The 21,317-nt window shown below is 32.6% G+C and overlaps 1 protein-coding gene across 1 annotated transcript in view; it reads left to right on the plus strand.

Annotated features, from left to right (window-relative positions):
* The window catches only part of LOC145328140 (ral GTPase-activating protein subunit alpha-2-like), a 95,011-nt gene extending 75,679 nt beyond the window's left edge, over nt 1-19,332 (plus strand). The window contains exons 40-55 of the mRNA XM_080171718.1: nt 452-611; nt 1,255-1,391; nt 2,468-2,618; nt 3,463-3,560; nt 4,170-4,234; nt 4,584-4,664; nt 11,882-11,980; nt 12,229-12,307; nt 12,664-12,773; nt 13,231-13,384; nt 16,687-16,799; nt 17,243-17,340; nt 17,670-17,747; nt 18,187-18,252; nt 18,755-18,860; nt 19,022-19,332. Coding sequence (XP_080027844.1) covers nt 452-611; nt 1,255-1,391; nt 2,468-2,618; nt 3,463-3,560; nt 4,170-4,234; nt 4,584-4,664; nt 11,882-11,980; nt 12,229-12,307; nt 12,664-12,773; nt 13,231-13,384; nt 16,687-16,799; nt 17,243-17,340; nt 17,670-17,747; nt 18,187-18,252; nt 18,755-18,860; nt 19,022-19,097 — 1,671 coding nt within the window. The 3' untranslated portion in view covers nt 19,098-19,332. The remainder of the gene's footprint in view (nt 1-451; nt 612-1,254; nt 1,392-2,467; nt 2,619-3,462; nt 3,561-4,169; nt 4,235-4,583; nt 4,665-11,881; nt 11,981-12,228; nt 12,308-12,663; nt 12,774-13,230; nt 13,385-16,686; nt 16,800-17,242; nt 17,341-17,669; nt 17,748-18,186; nt 18,253-18,754; nt 18,861-19,021) is intronic.
* The last annotated feature ends 1,985 nt before the right edge of the window (nt 19,333-21,317 follow it).

Consider the following 21,317-nt stretch of genomic DNA (forward strand, 5'->3'; position numbering starts at 1 on the left):
TACTGACACTGCTTAAGTAATAAAGTTGTACTGGCGCGGATCGATATTTTAGTGAGTGCGCAATTGATTTAACAACACCGCGCCGAAAATCTTTTAAAAATCAGATGCGCTGTGGCTTACCACCAGTGCACCTACGGTTCACCTCTGAATCGCCCCGATTCAGCGCACCATAAAAACGATTTAAAGATCAAGCACTGCTGATTTTTTTGTGGGGATACCGCATGTCAAAAAGCATTCAGTAATTCACTTGGTCCGTCAGTCTGTCGGTCCTGCTACAAAAGACAAATATTATTTTTAGAAAGGTTTTGTGATTTCATACTGTTCAATAATCACATATTATTTCCCTTTCCTATTAGTAGCAAAGCTATACAATGATTAACTGTTTCTGTTTATCTTTTTCTCTCTTCTAGCTTACAATACATTTATCTATCTATCTTCTATCTATCTGTAGGGAACAGCTGAGGACCTGGATCAGCTGGACGACCTGCTCCAATACCTGGGCCACACCTCTCCAGAGCTGCTGTCCAGCCCCAACCTGGCACTGAACTCTGTCCCACCCTGGCTAGCCAATGATACAAACCTAGAGGGGGAAATTATTTCTTCGGTTATAGGCGAGTTTTTTTTAAAGGGATACTTGCGGCGCCCCTAGCTTCTAAGGGATCTATATTGGAAGAGTTATTGAAAGGCAAAAAACAGCCTAAAGCTATATCGAGACATATTTGATGCCTACTGGAGATCTTAATCTGTTCAGCAATTATCAAGATCTTAAGCTTTAGACAAAAAAAAATACTACTAAACATAATAGGATAAACTCCAAAATGTAGAAAATTACGTTAATTTAGAAATTTTCTCAAAAATCGATATAGGCCTCTGAATTAATTAAAGATGATATCAATTTAACCTAACTAGTCATAAAGTAATAAACAAACAAACATAAAACTGTGCATAATCTTTTATATATAGCTAATGATTTTTCTAGTAAGGCTTCGAAACAGATTAATATCCGCTGGATTAGAACATTTTCTCAGCCATGCTGAAAAATCATGTATATCAACGTATTACAGACAATGATAAAATAAAAATCATAAAATTAAAACCAGGTTTAATACCTTCGGTTCCTCGGGGCTAACAAAACTTGTTTTAATTTTTCATTTTTATATCCGCGAAAACCTGTTTATAATACGATGCGATAAATAACTTACTATTACAAATTAGTTACTTGAACCTTTTTATAATGTAAACTATGTCGTCCAGGCCAAAGAAAAGTTGAGCAGGAGCAAATGTTGCGGCTGGGTATGGGCGGAGCCGGACCAGGATCTGTGGGCGGTTCCAGCTCCGTGTCCTCAAGGATTGGCGGCAAGCCGGCCAGGCCTCCAGATTTCAGTGTACAGGTAGATATTTTTATGTGTGTGTAAGTAAGTGTTTCAAGCAAGAGAAATATTACAATTAGTGGTTAAAACGTTTGGACTTTTAACTAAATGAACCAATTAATCAAAAGGGGTAGTTTCACGAAATGCATTTGAACTTAATTTAGTGAACCGCATATTTTTTCCTAGTTAATGGGTTAAACTACATTTATATAGCATATATTTGAAATAAATTTAATTTTCTACCACGTAGTTTTTAAAATATCACAACTTGAAAATTGTCTTTTTTGTGATATATGCAATTTAAAAAGACGATTTTCAAGTCTTGATATTTTTAAAACTACGAAGTAGAAAATTGAAATTCTTTCAAATATATGCCATATAAATGTAGTTTAACCATTTAACCAGGAAAAAATATGCAGTTCACTAAATTAAGTTCAAATGCATTGCGTGAAACTACCCCTTTAATTAATGTCCCCTAGGTTGTTAAGCCAACGAATGAAAAAAACGTTATAATAAGACTTTTTATCAAAGGAATCTCTTTTGTTCTTAAGTGTTGGCAGTCCTTCAATTTTTGGACCGGATTCGGATTCTTACAAGAATCCGTCCAAATATATAATTTTCACAGCAGCCTTTCGCCTAATTCTTGGTGATGTTGGTGGGGAGAGATGGGGGGGGGGGGGGGTAAACTTTGCCTTCAAAGAGTGGGAGTTGAAAGAAATAACTTAAGACGCTAATTTTAGCCTAACAATTCAGAATTCAAATCCGCTATTAAAAAACTGATTCAGGATTTTAAAATTGGTCTAAAATTGGGCGGGTTTCGGATTCGGATTGCCAAATGAAATGAAATATCTTAACATTAAAGAAACAAGAAACATCCACAGTTTGATTTCTTAAAATCTCCCTTATTATGATTCTAAAGATTTCAATAGTATTAACTATTAATGAGAAGTAAGAAAAAATATAAGTTTTTAAACACTTTGATTCAAAGTTAAGCAAATAAAAAAAAAACATTTTAAAAATCAAACTAATAAATGTTAGATTCGTTTGAAATGGTTATTTAAATACAGCTAAACTTTATTTCAAAATATTTGTTTTAGGAGACAAACAATGGGGAACTTGGATTCCAGCAGGCCAGGATCCTGTTCCAGCAACTGGGCCTGTCCTCCTGGGAGAAACGGCCACACATTCAACTGGTGGCCAAGTCTGAACAACTAGTCAGAGAGATCAAGAATCTTGACAACCAAAAAGGTAAAAAAAACAGGTTTTTTAAAATTACAAAATAAATGTTTTAACAATTATCTAGTAGACTAAAATGTAGAATATAATTTCCAGTATGGCTTCGAAACCAACTATTAGCCGCTGGATTAGAACCGGTTCTTTCTCAGCTAACTTAAAAATCATAGAAATATCGTATTACAGTCAAAATGGTTTTGATCTTTTACTTTTTAATTTTCCTATCCCCGGAAAGCTGCAATGCGATAAATGATTTTTTATTTTTATTGTATTTTGATGTTTTTCTCCCTTGATAAAAAGTTATTTCCTTGTCATGGCTTACACAATTTATTTAATTTTAAAAGAATCGAGATAAGATTAAATTAATCTTTGTTGTAACATTTATAGGTAGATATTCATCGTAACGTATTGTAAACAGTTTTACCCTTGTAGCTAACAAAACTGGTTTTAATCTTAAAATTTTTCATTTTAATATTTTTGGAAAATAGTCTAATAAGATGCGATAAATAACTATTCTATATAATATCCCTTCAATGGCTTTTGATAATTTTTGATTGTAGGTCGTTAAACTCATAAAATATCCGTGATCTACATAGCAGAAATAAATCGTTTTTTCTGCAATAAGTAAGGAATAACATTCCATCCTTTGATTAATTTGGTTTTTAATATCTTTTGCAATATTGCGTAAAGTTGTGAGTAAGATTCCAGTCAAATACGCTTAGTAGGTAAAACTGTTTTTAAATATGCGTTTGATTATACTATGCGTTTGGTCAACATTAAGAACAGTCAGACTTACTAAGCGCCTTTGACTGGAAGCTTGCAATATTGCGAAAGCTACTATTCCCTTTTTTTATTGTAGGTCGTGAAACTCATAAAATAGCTGTGATCTATGTAGCAGAGGGACAGGAGGATAAAATTTCCATCCTCTCAAACACCTCTGGTTCTCAGGCTTTCGAGGTAACGTACTCATTTTTTTTCAGTAGCGTAGCTTCTCTTTATTTTGCATTTGTAATTCAGTCCGTTCGACATAAAAACGTGTTTTTGAAAATTATTTGTTGCGTAATTTTTTTGGAATGTCATCATCTTCTATGATATCATTATATGCAGGAAAAGAGGTGGCATTATGCTGTTTATTACATCAGTACCCAAAGTCTAATTAAAACGTTTTTATTTGTAGGCTTAAAAACTTTGGGAACATTTATTGAATTTGGATTGGTTGGATCATTAATTTGAGTGTCCAAACCTTTCAACCGCTAACTGTAATCTACAGAAGGGGTAAATTTGTGTATCATTAATGGGGATGTATATATTAATTTATTGGCCATTGTCTTATCCCTTTGGACCCATGCATTATAGTGAGTTTTATATCATAACTAAACAAAAGAAAAATTAAAATTTCTTTAGCCCCGATCCAAAAATATACCCATTACCATTTACAAGATTTGTAGACAAACGTCATGTAATCAAATAGTTAAATTTTAAGTTTTTTATTTACTTACAAAATTTAATCTTCAAAAATTGTAATTTTAAAAATCTGTCAAAAAATAAATTATTGTTTATTTTCAGGAATTTGTAGCTGGTTTAGGATGGGAGGTGGAGTTGGAGACACACACTGGTTTTATCGGTGGTCTTACAAGGAACGGATACTTAGAATCATACAGTTTCTATGCTTTTAAGAAATATTATTTTAGTAGGGTCAACTATAATGTAAAAACCCCATAACTTACCCCTCATAGCACCTATGAGAAGCTACATTATAAAGGAAAACCATACGGGTTCAGTGGGGAGCAAGATCCTACTGCACAGACAGACAGACAAACTCACAGATATTCTGTTACTTTTATAGGCATAAAGTTATAACAGGAAGGGGAGTTTGTCCTGCAGTTAGAGGACTCAAAGATTTAGATTTATATTGAATTCACATTTAGATAAAAACACCATTAAATACCTACTTTAGATTTATTTTAAGTATCATGTTAAAACTAGGAATAAGACAACAGGTGAAACTGCCCCCTACTTTGCCAACAGCTTCACTGAAATCATGTTCCATGTTTCTACAAGGTAATTATTTTACTTTTAAGGGAAGCTTTCATGGTAAAATACCAATACTTTGAAACTCTGAAGAAAATATTATACAAGTTAGAAGTGGAATAATGTAAATTATACTTGTATCTAAACCTCTCTTTGAAAAACTTTGGGTACTTTTATTAGATCTGGAATGGTTTGTACAACCTAGCTGTGTTTAAACTTTTTAACCACTAAGATTACTCTATATAAGGGGTAATTTTGTTGATTAGGATAAGAGATGTCTTATTCTTTGAGTGTTTGATAAAACTTTTTCCAGTATGCACTGCGAATTTTAAAAGAAAAAAAGTTGACCCTTAAAATTCCACCTTGAAGTGATACTTTTCTAATAGTTTATAGTCCACTAAGTCGTAAGCAGTAAAAATTAAAATCCATTAAGTCCCTTCTAACGAGATATTGGCAACTTTTTGCACACATTTTCACAAACGGCAATTATTTCCTTTATTTGGAGTTTTGGTTAATAACATTTTCATAAAAGTTTTCAGTAATAATCATTTAAGATCCATTGTTGAGAAGAAATGACTGAAAAAGTGTGTTTCCATGCAAAATAAGCTTAAAATCTAATGATTTTAAAAATGAGCGATTTAATAGTAAAAAAAAAATATTTTTAACTTTTTGATAGCCTGAATATGTTTAATTTAGTTTTTTTATATAATCTATTCTTTAAAAAGACAGGCATATTCTTTCAGATTTGAAAAAAATTAAAAAAATTAAAAATCGGAATTAATCAAAATTAATCTATAGCCTTTAAAAAATACTTTTTATATTTTTAACCTATATAATCAATAAAATCAATGGAAAATAAAATATTTTTATAAAACAAACTTTTGGAAAAGGTTTAAGATAACTTCATAAAAGTAGCATTTAAGTAGAATATTTTTCTTGTCTTTTTAAAAAATGCAAATTAAACATAGTTAATGACTATTTAATTAGCAAGAATGGTAATAAAATATTTCAATAACTGCTTAAACCTTTTTGTGGCCATGTTATTCACTTAACTAGAAATTCTATTTTGTCAGAATTATAAAAATAATGAAGTATTTTCAAAAAAGCTTGCAAAATAAACGTAATTTTATCAAACTTCCTCACAGTTTATAGAGGGTATTGTTGTAAAATGTTAATTATCAAAATAAAATCTTCAATTTACAACGTTTAAAACACCTAAAAGTAAATTCTAAGCAAAATTAGATTTATTTCCTAGATTTAGAGTAGCTGCGCTACTTAAAAAAACATCTAGTATTAAAACCAATCAGCTGATCAAATTGCTATAGACATTATTTGTTGGGTTGTTATTAACTGAAACATTTATTTTCTTTTTAATTCTAAAACGATGCTTGCCATGCAAAAAACGCTACGCCCCCAGCAATCATTATGGGCACTAGAATTTAATCACCTCTATTTTTTAATTTAAGTTTTACAAAAAAAACAAGGACCACATCTGTTCAGCGGATAACGAGTTCCTTTGCTAGAGACAGATATACATACATCCCGTTATTTCCATATAAGGACTAGCGGCTACGTACCCTTAAATCCTCTAGGGACACTTGGGGATAGGAAGGGGAGGGAGGGGGGGGGGTGGGGTGGAGAGTATTTTTATATTGTGGAGGTACCCTTTCCCAAAATAGTTATAAACATGGCCAGGACATATGTATATAAAGCTTTAATGTAAAGAAAAACCATATCTGTCTAGCAGTTAGCGAGATCCTTTGAGACAAATAGATAAATAGACATCATGTTACTGTTATATAAGGATAAAAATCAAAGACACCCAAGCTTTTTTGGGATTCAAATAAAAAAAAGAGTTATGCGACAGGTTTGTGGGTAAAATGATGCACGGAGTATCAAAATGCAGTTTCACACTAACTTGAAACTTATATTGTGGGATCAGAACAAAAATTTTAGTATTATTTTTTTATGAACATTCTTCTTATTAATATTTTTGACAAACTGAATTTGTGATATATTTTTATTCATGAAAGTACCCCCTTGCAAAAATTTCAGAACAAACTAACATGCTAAAATTTATTGGGTTATACTTTGATCATTGTCAAAATAAAACATTTATGACAACAACCATTAGTAGCAAAGCACAACAAATCTTGTAATGGTCAAATGCACAAAGTGAGAGCAGATGATAAGTTTTCTTAAAAAATACAAATGAGAGGAGAGAATATGTAATATGTCTTTTGAAGCATGACCAACAGACAGACAAAAAGGCATTGTAAAGAATAAATGTCAAAAGAATCTTCACTGAATATTTCAGCTGTCTCCAATAAGACCTAAGAAAATTACATTTTCCCCTTAGTGTTACGGACTAACTAACACACAGAAAAAGTGAATTATAGAGTAGCTTCACCACTAAAGATTTGATTCTGAATAGTATTAGCTCAAACACCCCCTCACTCCTAAACAAAGCAGCTTCACATTGCTGAAATCTAATATGAATTATCATAAACATTAACAGTCCTTTTAAAGAAGATTGTAATTATAAAGTAGCAGCACTTAACTACTTAACTATAATTAAAGAAGAAAGTTATTTGTAGATACAAATTTATTTAAATATGCTCTGATGAAAATTCAATTGTAGCTCTCAGTAGAAAATAAAATAAAGGCAGCCGTTAGTAATATTTAAGTAAAAAAGGACCTAAAAACAAAGGTTGTTAAATAAAAGGATGAAGAAAGCGAAAATTTACTTTGACTCACTTATAGTCGGAAATTTATTATCAAACAGGGGACATACACAGAAATTTTAAGACCTATAGCTCTAATAGTGGCTCAGATAATAGGGGAGGGGGCGTCGAACACCACCCCCTCACCCCCGACCGATAAAGATGCGGCAAGGGGCCCGACTGTTAAGAATTAAGTAAATTATACAATATGACATTTAGTCAAATTTCAAACAAATATTTTTTCATTAATTCATTTATAAAAATCAATATTATAAATATGAACTCACAAAGAGACGTTGTATGTTATCATAATACATTTAGTCTGCTATGTAAAACAAAACAAATTTTTTTCTTCTTTCATTGCAGGGATGATTCTGGTACAAAAAAAAACAAAAAAAATAAATTATTTTTAATTTAATTTGATATTACCGTACAATATTTTTTTATATACATAATTTAAGAAATATATTCATTACATCTTCACCTGTCATAAAGACGACATATAAAATCAACATCCTGATAAGGATATTAAAGTTTATGTTAAAAATTTTCAAATTCATTTTATGCTTAAGAAGGAACGAGAAGGAATTGAATCTCAACATTAACTTGTTATTTTGCTTGTATATTTATCATATTTGTTTACAGTTTATTGGTAAAGTTTGGTAATACTTTATTTCGAGTCTATCATGCAGTGTATGGCTTCTAAGCCGATTAATAACCGCTGGTTTAGAATAACTGAAAAAATCTTGTATGCATCGAATTACAGGCAATTTTCAACGATCAATATTAGAAATCTTACAATTTTTATTTTAATTTCCGCGGAAAGCTGTCTATAATACAATTTATTTTACCTACTTTATTCCCTTTTTCGCCAATCTTTAGGAAAACAAATCATGGATGTTTATGAGGCTTTTTATTTTTAAATATCTGGATTTTTGCACAATTTCCACAGAATTTTTGGCGGGTTATTTTTCTTGTTTCTGTTGTGCTGATTCATCATTATCACCACATAGCATCCACCACAAAAACTTTATAGGACAAATTTTCCCTGGTAAAAATGTCCACGGACAAATTATTCCTTGACAAATTCACTCCATAGTATTGTAATTAAAATTTCCCTAGAATAACTGCTCCTTAGTATATACAATTTTTTGGGATATAGTCCCTTTCGTGGCAACGCCTCTTAAGGAGCGTTTTATCGTATTTTCACAGTAACTTTCCCCCTATTTTTAGCCCCTGCGGGGCCAATTGCCTAACCCTGCGGGACAATCACCTAACCTGAAATAGCCTATCAAAAGCTACTGTGAAAATACGACGAAACGCCTATAAAGAGGTGTTGCCACGAAAGGGACTATACCCAAAATTTCTTATAAAAACAGCAATTAAAGAAAAAAACTTTATTAGAAAATTACCAATTTCATCAAATTCTATGATGTCTGCTTTCCCAGCGCTAGCCTGTTAATGTACAATGATATGCAAATGTTTGGATACTTGAGGGAAATTTTCTTGTAGGAAATATCCTATAAAATTGACAAAATCTTGTGTATTATGTCTTGAATGATTGATAAATCCTTGCAAATCCAACTATCCACAAGTTTAAATGGATATTGCATCTAAAGGAAAGAATGGTTCCTTAAAACAATTCTAGCTCCAGATGGGCGGTTTATCCATGATCATCCCTCATAAAAAAATTAAGGGGCATGGATACACCCTCATAAGTATCCATTCCCTCCACACCTCTATACCCTCCTTGACACGACCCTCCCCCACCATAAAACAGTCAAAGAAGGAAACAATTTTTTTTTAAATCACCGCCACACCCCTACCTATAAATAAAAGGGGTTTGAGATAAAAAAAAAATTGCACGATACTTGCGTCAATTTACCATCAACTGATGCTTGTTTGACTTTTGATTATGTTGACAATGTACTCGGTTGGATATAGAATTTAAAAAATATTGACCCCCTTCTATTTAGCAATAATATTACAATTGCTATAATAGTATACAGGTCCAATTAGCTTCATCTTATTCCTGTTTTTATTGATAAAAAAATTATGGGATTTCTAATTTATGTTCATTAGGTAGTTGAAAATATTTTGCAATGCCAAATATGTTATATTCCTGTATTATATATACCTGAAATTGCACAAGCTCTGTGGCTAGACACTGGCTCTGCAAATATTTCTGCACAAAACATTGCGGATTTCAACCAATTCAGCTAAACTCTAAATAGATCATTCCTTAAATATCACATAAAAAAAATCAAAGCCTATAGTTGATATTTTGCAAATTTAAAATTTTTTTTTGCGAAACCAAAAGAACACTAAAACATCCCCATCCCTTCATTCCCTCCAACTATATATATTTGTAGCATTTAAAAAACCAACCAATTAAATAAAGAGCTATTTTCAAATATTGTCGAACGCTATTGTAAAGTCTAAAATACACAAATTAAGTTTATATAAAGTTTTTTAAACATTAAACCCATGACGGTAGGTTTGTTAAGTTAGTGTGGTTTAAAGTTGGCTCGGCAGCTGCATTTTACATGGCAGTTGACAGCCTTTCCACGGTTTAAATTTATTTTATCCGCAGCCGAAGTGCACTAGTTTGCTATTCATTCTGGAGCCACTTTTGTTAGTCATCAAATCAGGTGCTTTTTTAAATATTTCAAGCTCCAAATTTTTCCAAATGCCGCCGCCAAGCCTTGATTTCTAAGCGTTTTTCAGACAAATTTTTTTGCTTATTTATACGTGAACCCTATATATTTATTATTTGTCTGGTATTCCCAGAGAGGGAGGGAACATTGGGCTGTTTATTACACTGGTCCCCAAAGTTTTATAATAACGTTTCCTTATTCGTTGGGTCAATAACTTGGGGACTATGAATTTTTAATGGCTGGATCATTGAGTTGAGTGTTCAAACGTTTCAACCACTAATTGTAATTTACAAAAGAAGTATTTTTTTTGTGTCATCATTGGTTATGTAGTATGTACATCAATTTATCGGCCATTGTCTTATCCCTTTAGATCCCTGTGTATTCCAATGTTGAAATAAAAAATGGCTGACAGACCTTTCTGATGGACGAGTGTCAATCTTTGTCTTTCAATAACACCGTCTGTCAACAATATGTCAACATTCAAAATAATTTAGTTTTAAATTATCATCTATTTTTTCATTAATCTAACTTTATTTGTTTTTGAGGTAATTTTTTTAAAAATAAATCGATAAAATAGTTATTTTCACATAAGGTAAAAATAAATATTTTTGTTAACAATATTTGAAATAGATAGGGATTTCATTATATCTAATTCTACCCTTTTCACATTCTAACTCATTGGCATTGCTCTCAGAGGGGAGGGAACATTGGGTTGTTTATTACATCAGTCCCTAAGGTTTATCATAGCGTTTTCTTGTTCGTTGGCATAATAACAGTGGCGACTTTTATTGAATGTTGATTTGTTGGTTTATTAAGTTGGGCGTCCAAACGTTTCAACCACTAATTGTGATCTTGGTATTTTTGTGTATCATCATTGGAGTTGTTCCATCAATTTATCGACGAATGTCTTATCCCTTAAAATCCCTGTCACCTATCCCTGAAAGTTAAACATTATACAGGGTGCGTCACATAAATCGGGTCATTTTTTAAACGGCCATAGCGCGAAAACTACTTGACCAATCAGGACGTTTGACCGCCCTATAGAAAGCTTAGGTAATGACCTTTTAGCACAAAAAAATCTTTGGACGAAGATGGACGTGTACACCGAGCTGGACGCGTATATGTTCAACAAGGCAGATTCCAAATGCGCCGGTGGTTAAGTGCGCAAAATCACAAAACGTAGGGTCCTACAGGGAAGGAGTTGGAATCTTGACCCCAAATTTTGTGGGTGTCTTAGGCTCATTGAGACACACATTTTGCCGTGTTTAAATCCATTTTAGCTCAATCCTAGCCGAAATGAGGTCGATTTTTCAAGATTTTGAGCCTTAAGAAATCACAAACAGTAGGGCCCGACAGGGAAGGAGTTGGAAATTTGACCCAAAATTTTTTGTGTGTCTTAAGCTCATCGAGACACGCATTTTGAGTACTTAAAGTCCACTGTAGCTAAATCCTAGCCCAAATGAGAGCAAAAACATGGATTTTGTCAATTTGGCGGTTACTCATGATCCTAAGGAAATGTGGCCTCCCAGTAGCCCGATCTTAATTCAATGGACTTTTGGGCCTAGGGCTACTTTGAAGCATGCACCAATAGACGTGCCCATACCACAAAGACCTCCCTCATTGCCACTATCAAGGAGAACTACGCCAGCTTGGACAGGTACATTTTAACCTGCCGGCGGTTGAGGAGGCGGGTAGAGACGGTGATTGAGGCTGGCGGCGATTTTATTGAATAATCTACTAGTCATATACCTATTTTGCTTCCCAGTTTTTAAAATTTAGTAAAATCTTTAAAATTGACGATTTTATGTTCATTTCTTTAAAAATTACAAAATGTCCCGATTTATGTGACGCACCCTGTATGTTTTAGGATGAATTCCGTGAGTGAGGAAAGTATGTTGCAGAAAACCCGCCATTTGGGCAATGATGAGATACACATTGTCTGGTCAGAACACTGGAGAGACTATAGGTAATCTATTTGAACTAGAGTAGCTTAACTCACATGCGTTCAATACTTATGTATAAAGGAATTATTTCGTAAATATTATAAATGCGAAATTAATATGTAGATATATGTATAATTACATTACATTACCTTAACCTGTATTCACTAATTTTAACAATATTGGATTGTTATAATATGATACTGCTAATATTTTAAATAAAAAAAACTACACCTAGCGGACAATTTAGAAACTAAATTTCATCTTTTTTCAGACGAGGCATAATTCCGACTGAATTCTGTGATGTTTTGATTGTTATTTATCCACTAAAAAATAAACTTTATAGGATTCAGGTAAACTTTATTTTTTTTTTTTAAGCGAAGCCTTTTTATAATTAGTTTCGGTCCGTCCGTAGCGGATAGCCCTCATGGTTAATTTAGACATGTTAGATTTGTCCTATTGATTTCAAACTTAGCATGGTGATTTCTGTAGTAGGTAGGTACGATTTAGAAAGCTTTCAACTCTATAATCGTTACCAGAAAATCCGTACGTTCATGTAAAACATGTTGATTTTTAACTTATTTAATTTGGTCTGTTGATTTGTCTGTTAATATACTACCTACTAACCACTGAACCGATTGAGGTTTACATTTTAGTTAAGCTTTATATTGGTTTTGGTACACTTTCAAATAACTCTTAATATTTTAAGGTAATCCGAAAGCCTGAAGTGCCCTTTTTCGGGCCTCTGTTTAATGAGATGATAGTTGACCACGGGGTGCTTCCCGGATTAGTCAGGGCTACAGCGGTTAATGCCAGCAGGTTAGATAATTGTTTGCTTTCCTTCAAAGGGCCTATCGATCCACAGATCTAAAGTGATAAAACAATGGCCAATAAATTGATGTACATCCCCAATGATGATTACCCCTTCTGTAAAATAAAATTATTGGTCGAAACGTTTAAACACTCAACTTGATAAAACAACCAATCCAAAGTCCCCAAAGTTGGTTAGCCAACGAATAAGAAAAAGATATTATAAAACTTTGGGGACTAGTGTAATAAACATTAAACATACCATTGTCCCCTCTCTCCGCTATCGAGCACTCAGCCCCCCCCCCCCTTATTTTTGAAAATACCTGCGGGGTCTATACCTAGCCTACCCTGGCCTAAAGTAACAAGAAACAAACGCTATCACTCACCAACACCCTCTCTTATTTTCGTACGCACTTTTAGGGAAACCGCCTATATAAAATATAAAATATAACCTAACTAATTTTAGGGCCAAAAGAGCGATGATGTCCGCGTACAAGACCTATTATGAAGAGCGGGCCAGGGCCCTGGATTCTATCATTGAAAAGTTCAAGCAGCCAACAACTTTCGAGGATTTTGTGTCGCATGTGTACGCCCCTAGCCAGTCAGGTCATATCATTCAGGTAAGATTAGTAGAATATTATATCAAAGTAAAACAGCATAAAACCTAATCTTGTAGATTGTTAGATTTTTAAATAGGTTTTACATGAATCATTTATGTACATTTTTAGCACATTATTCTAGCAGGGATCTTCAGGGATAAGACAATTGCCGTTAAATTTACATACATCCCCAATGATTATAAACAAAATTACCACTTCTTTATATTTGGTTAAAAGGTTTGGACTATACAACCAATCAAAATTCAATTAAAGTATCAAAGTTTTTTTTCAAACAAATAATATAATGTAGTATAAAAACTTTGGACAATAGTGTAATGTAATTGTACAGTCCAATGTTCACTCCCTCCTTGATGTAAATAATCAGCACTTTTTCCATGTACAGTTTTCTTCGTAACTAATCTAACCGACACCTCTTCTTTAAATTCATTTGAAAGTTTACTCTACAAATTCGATATTATAAATGCAATGTATCGCTTTTCTAATAATGACATTTATACCGGGGGGGGGGGGGGGGGACATTAATTGTTTTTAAACTAGTTCACAAAGTTTTAGAATATCGTTTTCTTATACGTTGGCCTAACAACTTTGGAGACATTTATGGAATTTCAATTGGTTGGTTCATTAAGAGTGTCCAAATGTTTCATTGTGATCTACAGGTGGGGTAGTTTTTTAACATTATTGGGGATGTACAATAAATTAATCAATCTTTGTCTTATCCCTTTAGATCCCTGCATTTATATACATTAGCGTTCATCAAACAATCTTTATTGTTTTAAAGGTGTCCTTCTTAAAATTTGCAAAAAGTTGCATAATAGGCATAGGTATTATAAGATCTGACTCAAACCATTACCCCATACTAAATTCAAGCAAAATAGGAAATTAGAAAACTGAATATGGAATTCAAATATTTAAAATAACCGGCAGCATGGCATGCAAAATTGAAAATTATTCGTCATCCGAAAATTCTGTGTAATATTTTAATAGAATGGAATGAAATCATAAGGTTTGTGTAAGAATTCGCAGCACCGTATTAAAGTGGGCAATTTTTAAATTTGATTTTTTGAAATTTTGGTACCTTTTTTGCATTTATATTTCTCTGCAAATGGGATATTTCTTTCAAAAATATTCAAAGTTATTGAGAACTATTTTTAAACAATATGGTAATAGTTTTATTTATCGCATCGTATTACAGGAAGCTTTCCGTGGATAGAAAAATGAAAATTCATAAGATTAATACTAGTTTTGTTTGCCCCAAGAGGCCGAATAATTGAGCAAATAAAACTTTTTTATTTTTAGTTTATTTTCGTGGAAAACTGTTTATAATACACTAAGATAGATGGTTTTTCTCTATGGCGCGGCGCAAGACTGGTTTTAATCCAGCAGATAATGATCGGTTTCGAAGCAATACTGGAAAAAAATCAAAGCATTGGGACCAAATTCTTTAGATTTTCAAAAACTGCACTCCCCGTCCTTATTTAAATTTCTTCTAAACTTAAATTCCGGCAAAAAGAAAGAAAAAAAACTAATTTCCCGTCTGATTTTTTTGACGACAATCTCAATGGCATTTTTATATTGGAGGATTACACTGGACATTGCTAAGGATAGGAATAAATAGTATGGAAAATAAATTTAGACAATCAGGTATATAAAGGGACAAGACAATCGCCGATAAATTAACGTACATCACCAATGATTATACACAAAATTACCCATTCTGTAGATCATAATTAGTGGCTAAAACACATGGACTCTCAACTTGATCAACCAATCTAAAATCAATAAAAGCCCCTAAAGTTGTTAAGCCAATGAATAAGAAAACGTAATTACAACTTTTGGGACTTGTGTAATAAACAGCCCAATGTCCCATCCCTCCGTGGCAGACAATATTATAAACAAAGAATTTATTGTTGTTTGGACCCAAGTAGTCGTTGAAATGGAATATATGTAGTGATAGAGACAGTAGGTAATATAAGGGGGGGAGGAGTTTTGACACATTTGCGTAAACCTGGCACCTAGGCTTTATCTTTAGACTGAGAGGATAGGTTATTAGAGATAAAATCATTCTTATATGATGAATTTCACGAAGTTTTAAGATTTTTTGGATAGACCTCCAGGTTCCGGAGCTGCAGGCCTCCAGGTGGTCTCTGTACTGGTAAAAATGAAAAAAAAAATTTTATTTATAGTTACAAGTCAACTTATAAAACTAAATATGCATATTTTTTAATGTTATTAACATATTTGAAGAAAAAAAATGCATATTTTGCTTTATAAGTTGAATTGTAACTTTAAAAAAAAAAAATTTATTTTTACCTGTACAGAGACCACCTGGAGGCCTGCAGCTCCGAAACTTGGAGGTCTATCTAAAAAATCTTAAAACTTCGTAAAATTCATCATATAAGAATGATTTTATCTCTAATAACCTATCCTCTCAGTCCAAAGATAAAGCCTAGGTGCCAGGTTTACGCAAATGTGTCAAAACTCCCCCCCCCCCCCCCCTCTTAGAATTCTTTTAAGCTGCTTTTGGTGTTTTTCCTCAAAGAAACAAATTAAAATAAGGGAGGGGTTTATTTTGCCTAACCGTTCCGGGAGCCCCTAACTTCATACAAAATAAATATCATTGTTTTATGTGATATTAGTCCCTTGCTTGAGGTATGATCTAAGAAATTCAAATTGAGCTCAAAATGATAAGGTTAAAAAAGAATTTATTTTTGGTTAAATAGTAAGTTGCATTTTTGCTGATCTAGTAGATTCATTTAAATTCTGAGATTATTTTCCAATAATTTCAGGCCTTTTTCGAAGCACAGCATTTTTTAAAGTTTATTTTATTCAAAGTTAAGTTCAACTAGGGAGGGTGGAGACATTGGGCTCTTTATTACACTAGTCCCAAAATCTTATAGAACGTTTTTTTATTCGTTGGCTTAACAACCTTGAAGACTTTTACTGAATTTTGATTGGTTTGCTGATTTAGTTGAGTGTCCAAACTATTAATATTGAAAGGTAAAATATATTACTATTAGTAGTAGTGTTGCATCCAGCCAAGATTTCAAAGAGGGGACATTCGGATGTTTATTACATTAGACTCCAAAGTTTTCTTATTCGTTGGCTTAACAACTTTGGAGGCTTTATTGAACTTTGATTGGTTGGTTTTATTAGTTGAGTGTCCAACCGTTTTAACCACTATCATTGGGGATATACATCAATGTATTGGCCGTTGTCTTATCCCTTTAGATCCATGCTAATATTTGCAGCTTACAAACCTCAACTTTTCTTTGAAAAATATATGTATTTCTCTATGTTTTTAGGGTAATATGAAAGTATCTGGATTATCAAATTCTACACTGAGTTCAGCAACAAGTAGTACAACAGTACAGCTAACTGAATCAGATGATACCCCCCACCCTACTCCTGACCCAAGGTAAGAGTACAGCTACAAGTAGTACAACTGTACAGCTAACAGAATCAGATGATACCCCCCATTCTACACCTGACCCAAGGTAAGAGTACAGCAACAAGTAGTACAACTGTACAGCTAACTGAATCAGATGATACCCCCCACCCTACTCCTGACCCAAGGTAAGAGTACAGCTACAAGTAGTACAACTGTACAGCTAACTGAATCAGATGATACCCCCCACCCTACTCCTGACCCAAGGTAAGAGTTCAGCAACAAGTAGTACAACTGTACAGCTAACAGAATCAGATGATACCCCCCATTCTACACCTGACCCAAGGTAAGAGTACGGCTACAAGTAGTACAACTGTACAGCTAACTGAATCATATGATACCCAAGATCACATACAGAGCTGGGTGAGAGGACCAGGAGTACGCTAACCATATCTATCTATCTATCTATCTAGGCCAAGATCACATACAGAGCTGGGTGAGAGAACCAGGAGTACGCTAACCGAGGCTTGGAACAGAGTCAGCCAGGATTTCAATGAAAAGAAAATGGAAGGTAAAAACATATTAAAACATAGAAAATTATGACCATAAGTAGCGCATCACATTTTAATATGAAAAAAGGATATTAAAACTGTATGACGGACTAATCTATATATTATTACTAAGATGTTGCACCAGATTTTCAAATACTCTTTTAGAGTGATACTCTCAGCTAGTTAAAATAACGATACCCCTTTACCCCATCCCATCTCCTCCTACTGGTTAAAAGAACTGACCATGCAATAAATGAGGTCCATATTAGCAAGCTAAATTTACGACAAATTTTCCCCTGTCAATATATCCACGTATATCCTTTATCCATTGATAATCCTTTGCTTTTAGTTGTAGATCACCTACCTCTGAAAAAGAAGTTGTCAAGTTCAGGTCCTGGTGCTGTGCATTTGCCCCAAGGGGCTACAGGTAGTTATTAATTCGTTCTCTGAGTCACACTAGCAGCTACGCACCTAGAACCTAGGAGCTATGTATTCGGTTAGGTTAGGTTATTATTCAACGTTTTTTTTCTAGAAAAGTAGCTAAAAAACACACTAAGTCTTCAATAAAAAAAATATACTACCATAAAAAATTCACAGTACATTTTTGAAGATGACCTAAAGTGGAGAACCCAATCTATTCAGTAGTTATTGAGATCTTGACAAATGAAAAGTTTCTACTTTATGAAACAGGATACATACAGACATATATACAGTGCAGTGGGGGAAGTGTACATTTATAGAAAACTATTTGTGTTTTCTAAAAACTCCCAAAAAATTTAAAAATTCATTTTTTCGATAGATTGTATAATATATACCCAGCGAATCTTTTCTTTCTCGACCTTGTTAATACAAATTATTTTGTTTAGCTGTGTACATATCTGGAAATCAAGCATATCATCCGCAGGCTACTGGCGGACACTACGGACATACAGGTTAGAATAAAAAATAATTTTAAAGGACTGATATTTTGTTATTTAAAAAATCTAAAAAAATGTTGGGGGGGGGGGGAATATTTTTTGAGGGTGACACAAACCCAAGCAATTTAGCTTAAAACCATATAAATACCAGAAATTATCGCCCTCTTAGTAATTTTGGATTTAAGGATTGAATTATTTGTGTTGTTTTGACTTAATGAAAGCACTTGATGTCCCTCGTTTAATATAACATTTTTTGTTCAATATCCTACTTTTTAACACTCTTGAAACGATCATTTTCGTTTGTTTTCAGAGCTTTGCTTTTATGGACGTTGTCATCCATTTTATTAAAATATTTTGGTCAAGTGCAGTTTATGGTGAAATATTCCTGGTTCCTGGGAATATTACAAGGTTCCTGGATCTAGCATTGCAAAAATAATCTTGGATCCACCAATATGTAACTTTCCTAGGTGCCGGCAACTTGTGAATAATCCTGGTAGTAAGCAATATTTTCTCGTAGGAAGCCACTTCTCTCAGATCCCCTTGTCAGATGATGAAGATACAACCACACCGCTCACCTCTGCCAGAAAAATTTCCAGCAAATCTCCTGTACAGCCAACAATCAGGTACAGATTATTATCAACTAGCGGCTACGCCCTCAGAGGCCCCAAGGGGAGTGGCTGCTACTATATTATAAAGGAAAGCTAGTTTCAGTGTTTTATAAATACAAATACACAAAACGAAATTCTTAACCTTTGTAAGAAAATAATACTTAAAATTTTTTTAGCACTGGAAGACGTCCTTTGGCCATGAGGCAGAACTCAGGTGGCACCACTGGTGGCCCAGTCACCAGGAAACGGTAACCGGTTCAGTACTGTTGCCAGGTTTACACAGCTCCGGCCATCTTGGAAAAATTATTATTTGGACTTTGTTTATAAATGCCAAACTTTGTAGTATTAGTAACCAGTGAGGTATAGCTAGTGAAAAAAATGAAAAATATTGGTAGAAAATATGGTCTAAAGCTCTAAAAGTCCCACCAAAAGAAGCATCTAATAATAAAAAAAAACACAGAGAAGTCAGATTTAGAATTGTATAGAACAGATTAAAGAAAGAAAGAAGGTATATTTTTGTAGTCGTCATAGCTATAGTAGATTTTTACAGTATTTTATTTATATTTTGCAGCTAAATTTAGATTTTATATGATTAAATGCAGTAGATATCTTTTTTTACACATGTTTAAAGGCGTAAAAGACTTAACTTTGTTAGATTGCCCTTAACACTTTTAAACTTTGTATTTTAATATTTATTGAGGTTGGATAATTTCGTATTATAGACTGCTTTCCGCGAATATTGAAATAAAAAATTTTAAGATTAAAACCAGTTTTGTTAGCCATGGAACCGGGCTAGCAAAACTGATATTGCTTTTGTGAATTTAATTTAATATTCCAGGAAAATGTCTGTAATACGATGTTATATACGATTTTCCAGTATGGCTGAGAACCAATTTTAATCCAGCGGATATTAATCAGTTTAGAAGCCATTCTAGAAAATAGACCTTCTTGTTTTTTTTTCCTCATTTAATTTTCTTCAAAAGGGAACTAATTTAGTTTTAACAATTTTAACATATCAACGTTGTCAAAAAAAATAATGTTCAAGTCTGAAAAAAAATTTAAAATGCAATAAACAGAAAAAATAGCCCAGATTTGATCTATTTTCTAAACTTAATTTACATTTTTGAATTTTTTATAAGTTTTCAATGTAAAATTTAAAATATGATGCAAAAAAATAGATATTTTGTTTTTTTAATGTATTTAATTGTGATTTATAGAACGTTAAATTAACCAGTATTTTTATTTTTATTCTAATCAAAAAAAAGTATTAGATTTAATATTTAATCTATGTTTCATAATATTTGATCATAATTTCATATTTTTTAACAATCCTATAAAAGTATTTCGTTTTATTATATAGGGTTTTATTGTTTTTTTTGCATTTAGTTAAAAATATTATTTTTAAAAAGAATCCCTTTCTCAAAATTGCATTCCAACACAATTTACAAAAATTTCTCTTTAATTTATTTAAAATTTGGTAGCTTTGAAAAAATAGTATTTATTGAGATATAAAATAATCATTTTTTAGTTTTTATTTAAGCATAATTTTACAAAATAATTAGTTTGTTTTAATGTTATTGTATTTTTTTAAGGATTTCGAAAATAATGCATAATTTAGAATTCATAGGGATTAGAAGGGAAGGGAGAGGATATTGGGCTATTTATTACACTAGTCTTCACAGTTTTATATTAACGTTTTCTTATTCGTTGTTGGCTCATCAAGTCTGGAGCTTTTTTTAATTTAAATTTGTTGTTTCATTTAGTTGAGTGTCCAAACGTTTAAACTACTAATTTACAAAAGGGTGAAGTTTGTTTCTCATCATTGCACATTAATTTATCGGACATTGTCTTATCCCTTTAGATCACTAATCCCTATGTATGTCTACATTAAAAATTATATTCTTAAAATGGTTGTCTGTGAAAAATGTTTGAATTAGTTTATGTATTTTATCAATATGGCTTTGAAACATCCGCTGTATTAGAACCGGTTCTCAGCCGTGCTAAAAAATTATTTATAGCGTCGTATTACAGACAATTTTCCACAAATGTTAAAATTAGAAAGGATAAATAAGTACCAATTTTGGGGTTGACAGATTTATTTTAAACTGTTAATTTTTCATTTCAATATCCGCGGAAAGCTGTCTATAATACGATGCGATAAATAACTATCATAATACCAATTCAGACCTTTTCTTACAGACAATCCTGAAATATTGTTACTTTTTTAGGTTTTTATGTAAAAAATTGATTTTAATTTATTGTTGTTATGTATTTAAGTGTTTATTATGGATTACTTGATAATTATCATACATATTCAAAATAAAAGTGATAAAGATTAATAAAAATCTTAATTTATTGCGAGACACAAAGCTTCTCTATTTGTCCGACGGTCAGTTTCTAAATAAAAGCAAAAGAGGGGACAGGGGATAAATAAATGAATGTTCACGGGTTAAAGACCCTGTGCCGGATTTT

The sequence above is a fragment of the Acartia tonsa genome, chromosome 9 (assembly GCF_053477335.1).
Source record: "Acartia tonsa isolate MP-2025a chromosome 9, ASM5347733v1, whole genome shotgun sequence".
Lineage (NCBI taxonomy): Eukaryota > Metazoa > Arthropoda > Copepoda > Calanoida > Acartiidae > Acartia > Acartia tonsa.